Below are 9,541 nucleotides of genomic sequence, written 5' to 3'. Positions count from 1 at the left end.
ACAATATTAAAAATTAAGTCAAAATGGATTAAGATTTAAATGTGAGACATGAAACTACAAAACTCCTAGAAGATAATATAGGTAGTAAGTTTTTTTGAAATCATGCTCCATATCACTCGGCATCAGGGAAATACAAATCAAAACCACAATGAGATATCACCTCACACCAGTCAGAATGGCTAAAATCAACAAGTCAGGAAATGACAGATGCTGGCAAGGATGTGGAGAAAGGGGAACCCTCCTACACTGTTGGTGGGAATGCAAGCTGGTGCAGCCACTCTGGAAACACAGCATGGAGGTTCCTCAAAATGTTAAAAATAGAACTGCCCTATGACCCAGCAATTACACTACTGGGTATTTACCCTAAAGATACAAATGTAGTGATCCAAAGGGGCACGTGCACCCGAATGTTTATAGCAGCAATGTCCACAATAGCTAAACTATGGAAAGAACCTAGATGTCCATCAACAGATGAATGGATCAAGAAGATGTGGTATATATACACAATGGAATACTATGCAGCCATCAAAAGAAATGAAATCTTGCCATTTGCAACAACATGGATGGAACTAGAGCATATCATGCTTAGCGAAATAAGTCAAGCAGAGAAAGACAACTATCATATGATCTCCCTGATATGAGGAAGTGGTGATGCTACATGGGGGCTTAAGGGGATAGGAGAAGAGTCAATGAAACAAGATGGGATTGGGAGGGAGACAAATCATAAGTGACTCTTAATCTTAGAAAACAAACTGAGGGTTGCTGGGGGGAGGGGTGTTGGGAGAAGGGGGGTGGGGTTATGGACATTGGGGAGGGTATGTGCTTTGGTGAGTGCTGATTCACAGACCTGTACCCCTGGGGATAAAAATACATGTTTATAAAAAATAATAAATTAAAAAAATATTTTAAAAAATAAGCATTGGCAAGGATGTGGAGCGAAAGGAAGACTTGTACACCATTGATAGGAATGGAAATCAGTGCAGCCACTGTGCAAAATGCAATGGATGTTCCTCAGGAAATTAAAAATAGAAATGGCATATGATTCAATAACTTCAATATTAGGCATTTACCCAAAGAAAACAAAACACTTATTTGAAAAGAATTATGAACATATTTACAGCAGGCATTATTTATAACAGGCAAGATGTAGATGCAGTCTAAGTGTCCATCAATTGACAGATGGCTAAAGAGGGTGTATACACAAAACATGCATACACACACACGCAAACACACACACACTGAAATATTACTCAGACATGAGAAAAGGATAAGTTCATGTCATTTAAGATAACACAGATGAATGTAGAGGGTATTATGCTAAGTGAAACCTATTAGACTGAGGAAGACAAATACCCTATAATTTCACTCATAAGTAGAATCTAGATAAATGAATAAATATAAGTAAATAAAAATAAATGCAGAATAAGACCTATAAAAGTTGAGAAGACGCTGATGGTTGTCAGAGGGAAAGTGAGTAGGGGTTGGGCAAAACCCCTACTGTGAAATAGTGTGGTATAGAGGCTTTTAACTGTGGAATGAAAAGATCACAGAATAAAAGGCACAGCATAAGGAATACAGTCAATGATATTTTAATAGGTAGGTAATTATGGCTACAACTGTGGTGAACATAACATAATGTATAACTAGTGAAATCACGAGGTTGTACACTTAAACCTAATCACATTGTCTGTTAATTATACTCAAATTTATAACAGTTATTAATGAATTCATAAATGAATAAAAATAAGGACCCATTATCTAAGTACTATCACTTTTGCGTTTAGAGTACAGATCATAGCAATTTGGAGAAACACAGTTGAATCCATGGTATAGAGCAAGGGCACACTAGGGAAATTAAAATCCAGAGATCCTCTGGATTTTGGTGAGATATTGGTGGCAGAATCTGAGCTAAGACAATGGGACACCCTTCTATGATGGAGTACCCTTCTCTTTATACTTGAACCATATGGGAAATATGTGCTATCCTTCACATTTACCTTTGCTTTTTGGACAGAGTTCAAGGATCCCAGTTCAGGATTTATGCTTTCATCAGAGGAATATTAAAAATTCCTCTAAACCAAAAGACAGACCTGCCAGCAGATGTTTTGAGCTCTTCATGCCATCATATTCCTTGTGGGCAAATGTAAAACTTCTCTGTACCTTTATACTGGAAGGAGACTATATGTTTATTGAACTTTTCATTCTTTCCAGATGTTCCCCATGCATTCCATCACATGATACACATGTACTGTGCTATAGGAAACAACCTGTGTGAATGGCATCCAAGAGACCACTTCATTCTGACTTTTGATGGAATGGATCTAATGGAGTGTACCTTACATGATTGTGTGCACTTATTCCCCTTTCCTGACAGAACTGAAGTACTTCTTCTTCCTGCTAATAGGAGTGTAAGCATTAAAGAGAGATCTTGATGTAATGAGCACTGGGTGTTATCACAACTGATGAATCAATAAACTCTACCTCTGGGGCATCTGGGTGGCTCAGTGAGGTTGTAATCTCAGGGTACTGGGATCAAGCCCGTGTTGGGCTCTCTGCTCAGCAGGGATCCTGCTTCCCCTTCTCTCTCTCTGCCTACCTCTCTGCCTACTTGTGATTTCTGTCAAATAAATAAATAAAATCTTAAAAAAAAAACCTCTGCCTCTGAACTAATAATACAGAATATGCTAATTGAATTTAAATTAAGCAAAAAGTTGTGAACACTGATCTTGGTTGAGGAAAACTCCCTAGTCTATGGTCATGATACCTTCCTGGCATCAGGCCACATTCAAAAATTCTTCTGTGGGGGCCCTATTGCAGTAACACATGGAAGGGCCATCTCAGAAATCCACCCAGGGTAAATAAAAACTTGGTTCGGTCTGATTCCCAGTTCAACATCTCCCTGTGCACAATTCTGCTTCCTTTATTCCATGGGTATGGATCCTTAGAGTACTCCCCTAATAAACTTCCTGCATGCCAATAGTGTTCTTACAAGTGTGCCTCTTTGGATTGCTTTTAAAAATTATGTTTCTTTATTTTGCTTCCTTCTTGCTATTTTGTGGCTTCCTGTATCTGATGTTTGGCTGCTAAGGTGTTTTTCATGCAGCCTGTCTATTTGTAGTCTGGAATCAACTCCATCCCTTCCTGCTTGCAGGGGGAGAGTGGGGGCAATACTTTCTTTTGCTAAAATTGAGGTCTGTTACAACTTCTTTATGGATTCCCAAAATTATGCTCACACATGTATTAAATAGTCCTAAATTAATCTCAATTTTGTCACCTAGGTTCATTGTAAGTTCATTGTAATTTTTTTACAGGCTTCTAAGTGGTATGTAGATTTCCCCCACTGACATGAGGCTTTTCTGTTCCTCATTTTCCTGTCCCCTGAGAATCTACATTACATTTGATCTGTGTAGCACAGTCAATTGCCCCATCAGATAGTAGCACCCTGTTTTACTAGAGCATTGACAGCACTTTTTCCTGACGGAGCACAGATATCAAAACACAAAAATATGAATGTTTACTGAAAATTGTATTTTAACTTTTGCTGCAAGTTTTACTTGTAACTTGATATACTACCAGTCTATAATGTACTTCTCAGAATTAGCTAGGAGCCTGTAGTTTTGTTCAGAAAATAAAGCTTGACTTAATCTAGATTTCACTCAGGTGGTAAATTATGCTCTAAATCAGAGTAGGATTAGTCACTGTGATAAGATTCAATATCCAAAGGCAGAAGTCTAACAAAATTTACAGTATGCTTACTCCCTAAACAAATGACAGTTCTTATAGTGCACATGGATTAAGCAATTATACTATCTCACATTTATACAGAGGCAGTGTTTTCTATCAACCATTGCATTCAAGAGATCTTTTTTTTTTTAATTTTACAATTGTGGAATGTCATTGTTATACATTTTTTAAACTTTTTTTTGTTTTTGTTCTTGTTTTTCTATATAGTAAGTTAACATACTTACTAGTGTAATATTAGTTTCATTTTACAGTTGTGGAATGTCATCCTTGTTTAAAAAAATCTTTTTTTTCTATCAAATTAGTTAACATAGAGTGTAATGTTAGTTTCATGTGTACAATGTAGTGATTGAACACTTCCATACAACACTGGTGTTCATCACAAGTGCACTCCCCAATTACCATCAGCTATTTATGAATATATTCTTAAGTAAGCCAAGGCAAATGGAGTGGTAAAAATGTCACCAAAAATCAAGGTTTACTAGGAAACTGAAAATACATAGTACAAAAAATAGCAAAATCTTTGAAAAGTACCCATATGAAACCGAACAGTTAAGTGCTTGACACAATAAATGCATTCTGCTGTTCTTGCTATAATCATAGATTTTATGGTTCACCTTTAAATATCAAATAAAATAAAATAAAATAGTAAAATAAAATAAACTCATAAGGGTCCAAGCTTATAACACAACCACCAAATTAAATTTAGAGAGAAAAATGGTGAAATCCTATCATGGGCTTGATCATTTTAGTTACTATCTTTAACAGAAATTATCTCTCAATAACACACTCTGTAATTTGCTCCATCAAAGTTCTAACAAGTAGTGAAAGCATAACATTAGTTCTCTCCTAGTTTACTTTTAAAAAATATTTTATTTATTGATTTGAAAAAGATTAAGTGAGAGAGAGAGAGAGAGAGAGAGAGAGAGAAGGAGTAGAGGGATAGGGAGACGAGAAGCACACTGCCTGCTGAACAGGCAGCTTGTTTCCAGGCTGGATCCCAGGATCTCAGGATCCCAGGATCATGAAATGAGCTAAAGGCAGATGCTTAACTCACTGAGACACCCAAGTGCCCCTCTACTAATGTACTTTTAAATCATCCCTTTTTATGGGCATTATTTACTTACATTTTATCTTAGTTATAGATGATTTTTGTATTTTAAATTTAATGAATCACAACTTTCTGAAAGAATGTATAATCTGTGAATATTTAAAATCTTTGAAAATTAAATATTTTGTCATCCCAAGATTCAGAGTTATGCAGGTCTGCTATACTAATAAGATATTATTTTTAGCAAAATATGTCAATAGACCACACCCCTTAATAGGGCACTCTAGACAATGATATGAGTGAGTTTGATGCTGTCAGACTATAATATGTTTCCTCCTCACAACGAGATGCATTAGGATGACCCTGCTTAGAAGGGACAGATATCCAGCTTGTTGAAGTCATCATTTTTATCTATGTAAGTAGGTCATAATCACATTTGATATTTAGTAATTTGTTTATTAGTCTGAACTCCACAAAAATCCGAAGTACATTACTTTCTCTGTGTAATTTTCCAAATAAAATTATTTGTTGATCTATGCCATAATATGAAAAACTAAAAGGTATTAAAGGTATTAAAGCTGATGTAGCCATCAGGTTAAGTCTCTTGCAGTAACTTGTCAATTCAGTCTAATAAATTGTTTTGCTGTTATTATTTTATTTTTAACGGAACATATTGATTAATCACCCTGGTATTTTGAGGGAAACAAATTATAATTTTTAGGTTAAGTCAGAACAATGGGGGTTAGAAAAATATAGAAGGAAATTATCAGAATCCACTACATTTTCTGTGATAACACTATGAAAAAAAGGAGTATATATTAGTGCCTTCTATTATATTGAAAATATGTTATTTTAGGATTCAAGTAAAGATACCAAAATTTAAGCACCATCCTAAGTAAAACACTGAAAAACATAAGAAATGATCTCTTTTTTAAACCAGGGGACAAAAGAAAATTCAGAATACTAAATTCAGAATACTAAATTCTAAGTATTGAGAATTCTCAGTATTGATCTTTCATTCTAATTAATACCATTTTAGATATTATATTTTAAGGATAATTTAATTACTCATTTCGATTTTCAACCATTTTGTTTGCATAGTCAATTAGGAATTAGTAAGTTTTCTATCATATTAATTAGTGAACACAATTGTGTCTCTTGTATAATATGGAAATTATACTTAGGAATTTTGATATAACACATAATTTAATATTCCAGTCCTTTGAAAAATATAATTTCTACCAATGATATTATTTGATTAACACCTTTATGATCTTACTAGTAAATACTATAAACAAAATAGCATATTGAAAAGACAATTAGATTGGGGATGATGGATTGCTTTTATACATATATTTCACCTTAAAATTATACCTCAATACATACAAAGCTAAACACTAATAATTCCAAGTTTAAAAAAAACAAAAATTATAAAACCTTACAAGAAGCAGTATTTACTAAATGTAATAATAATTTTGCTTGTTGTAGTGAGTCTTTAAAACATACATCTCTCTTGCATACTTGTAAAGGAAAAAGAAGTAGCTCAAATTACTATATTATTAAGGTATATCTGTTGACATTATACAAATTTAAACAATTATTAACAAAAATTCCATTAAATTTATCCTTTAAGTGAATTACAGCAGCCCAACATCCACAGGTGGAATGAATTAATAAAGAAAATGTTGTGTATACATACGAAGGGATACTATTCAGTTAAGGAAGGGAATTCTGACATGCTATAGTTTGAACAAATGTTGATGACATGATGTTAAGTGAATAAGCCAATTATAAAAAAGACAAATTCCGTATATTTCCACTAAACTAAAGATCCTATAATAGTCAAATTTATAGGGCCAGAATAGCAGAATGGTGGTTAGCAGTTCCCAGGGACAGGGAGAAACAGGAAATCATTGTCCTGGGGTTATATATTGGTCATAGTTGCAGAATAATGTGACTATACATAATGCCACTATAGTGACAGTATATTTAAAAATGGGTAAGATGATAGCAAAACTTATTTTAAGAAACTTACTCAACACTCTGCAATTATTATATTACAGATTGACATTTAAGCAAGTTCTAAATTTTGCCATTTTTCATAAGAATGAGAGTTTAGAATAGAGAAAATAAGAAGCTTCCAAGTCAAATAAATGAGTTTGGAGGGTTTTGAGATCCTTCAAGAAGGCACTAGAGAGACCCATAATTAAGGAATTCAAATGGTTCCTAAGTGTGAAGAGTGCAAATATTAACAGATTTGAAGGTGTGGAGATAACAAAGTTTTGAGAAATGTAGTGTATATCTATAGAGAGAAGTGTTTCTTTTTTAAAAAATATTTTATTTATTTATTTGACAGACAGAGATCAAAAGTAGGTAGAGGCAGGCAGAGAGGGGGGTGGGAAACAGACTCCCTGCTAAGCAGAGAGCCATATGTGGGGCTTGATATCAGGACCCTGATATCATGACTTGAGCTGAAAGCAGAGGCTTAACCCACTGAGCCACCCAGGCACCCCTAAAAGTGTGTTTCTATGTTTAATTTTGAAAGAACCAACTAAAACCCTAAAGTAGAATTCTGTCAGTACAATCATGATGCTGAAACAATGGAGTTAGTGACTGAGGGAGCTTTTTGCAATTTCTGTGTCTTGATTTGCATTCCAGTACAGGAGGCATTTGTAAATTGGGTGCAAATCAAATGACCATGGAAGAGAGGGATTCCTGTCATGCCATTTCAATGAATCAGACCACATCTTTGAGACTGAATCAGCATCTTCATCTCCTCAAGTATGATACGATTCATTCAACAACCTAGAGCAGTTTCACTACTAGCAGATCAGTGAAGAGAATGCCTTCAGATATTTAGATTCTTTTGAGGCTGAAGAAAAATAAACTTATCTCTATACTGGGTACTAACAAATTTATTTTCTCTTATTTACCAAAAGAAGATTGTGTCTCTGAATTTGAGGGGAAACATCATTACACACTTTATACAGTTAATGAAATGTTGAATTTGGTATTATTGTCTTGCACTGGGAACATATTTTGAGAAGGTAAGATAATGAAAACTATATCATCTATTTCTTCATTTGCAGTGTTGCTCTTGTTTGAAATCATGAACATTTGGAACACCACGACAGATTTCATTCTCCTAGGACTCTTTAATCACACAGAAGCCCATCTATTTCTCTTTGTGATGGTTCTCACAATTGTCTTCACCTCCCTACTAGGCAATTCCCTCATGATTTTTCTGATTCATCAGGATGTCCGGCTTCATACTCCCATGTACTTTCTATTGAGCCAACTCTCCCTCATGGACATGATGCTAGTCTGCACCATTGTGCCCAAAATGGCAGCTGACTACTTGACTGGCCTGAAGTCCATTTCTCCTTTTGGCTGTGGGTTGCAGATCTTCTTCTTCATCACTTTGGAAGGGAGCGAGTGTTTCCTCTTGGCATCCATGTCCTATGACCGCTATGTGGCTGTTTGCCATCCACTGCGATATGTTGTTCTCATGAGCTGGAAATTATGCCTGAGAATGACTGTGGGGTCTTGGTTCCTGGGGGCAGCTGATGGCCTCATGCAGGCTGCTGCTACCCTGAGTTTTCCATTTTGCCAGGTGCGTGAGATCAATCATTTCTTCTGTGAGGCCCCTACTCTGGTGCGTTTGGCTTGTGCCAACACATTGGCCTTTGAAAATGTCATGTATATCTGCTGTGTATTAATGCTCCTGGTTCCATTTTCTCTCATCCTGATTTCCTATAGTCTTATCTTTGCTGCAGTTCTCCAGATGCATTCTAGAGAAGCCCACAAGAAGGCTTTTGCTACATGTTCCTCACATCTCTCTGTGGTGGGACTCTTTTATGGAGCAGCTATTTTTATCTATATGAGACCCAAATCCTACAGGTCAGCTAACCATGATAAAATAGTGTCAGTGTTCTATACTATCTTCACTCCTTTGTTGAACCCCATCATCTATAGTATGAGAAATAGTGATGTCAAGGGAGCCCTGAGAAAGTGTATAGGTCAGTACGTTACCTTAAATCATGACTAAGATGACATTGATTTGTCCCAAATTTCAAGGTTATATGAAAAGAATTGTGTGAATTTTCCTAGGGAATAGTTATATATGCATTATATCTATAACTGCTACTATTTTATTTTGAAATTCAGACAGAACTATATATTTTGGATCTTTTTATATATAGTAATTTTTATGTATAATAATTATATTATTTTAAAAATTTTCTTGACTTTTTTCTTTTACAAGTTATTTATTTATTTATTTATTTTTCATTACAATATAAAGATTTTTAAAATTTTTTTAAAGATTTTATTTATTTATTTAAAAGAGAGAGATTACAACTAGGCAGAGAGGCAGGCAGAGAGAGAGAGAGAGGAGGATGCAGACTCCCTGATGAGTAGAGAGCCTGATGTGGGACTCAATCCCAGGACCCTGAGATCATGACCTGAGCCAAAGGCAGCGGCTTAACCCACTGAGCCACCCAGGTGCCCAAGATTTTTTTAAATTTTATTTTATTTTTCAGTGTTCCAAGATTCATTGTTTATGAACAACACCCAGTGCTCCATGAATCTCAATTAGTCAACAAACTGTGTAATATTCATTTCAAATGTAGAATTTAGCAATTCAACATTTACATACAATGTGCAGCACCTTATCCACCCACAACCTAAATTCCCTCTGATAAACATCCTTTAATAAAGTGAAAAAATAGCCTATGTATTTGAAGTAAA

General features: G+C 35.1%; 1 protein-coding gene across 1 annotated transcript; it reads left to right on the top strand.

Moving 5' to 3' along the window:
* Positions 1-7,847: 7,847 nt before the first annotated feature.
* On the top strand, positions 7,848-8,840 carry LOC101678588 (olfactory receptor 2T8-like). The gene has a single exon (XM_004781964.1). The coding sequence runs from the start codon at positions 7,848-7,850 to the stop codon at positions 8,838-8,840; it is 993 nt and encodes a 330-aa protein (XP_004782021.1).
* Positions 8,841-9,541: the final 701 nt, after the last annotated feature.

The sequence above is a fragment of the Mustela putorius genome, unplaced genomic scaffold, assembly GCF_011764305.1.
Source record: "Mustela putorius furo isolate JIRA1106 unplaced genomic scaffold, ASM1176430v1.1 tig00003936_pilon_pilon_pilon, whole genome shotgun sequence".
In the NCBI taxonomy this organism is placed as follows: Eukaryota; Metazoa; Chordata; class Mammalia; order Carnivora; family Mustelidae; genus Mustela; species Mustela putorius.
This window is presented reverse-complemented; position numbering and strand designations above follow the sequence as displayed.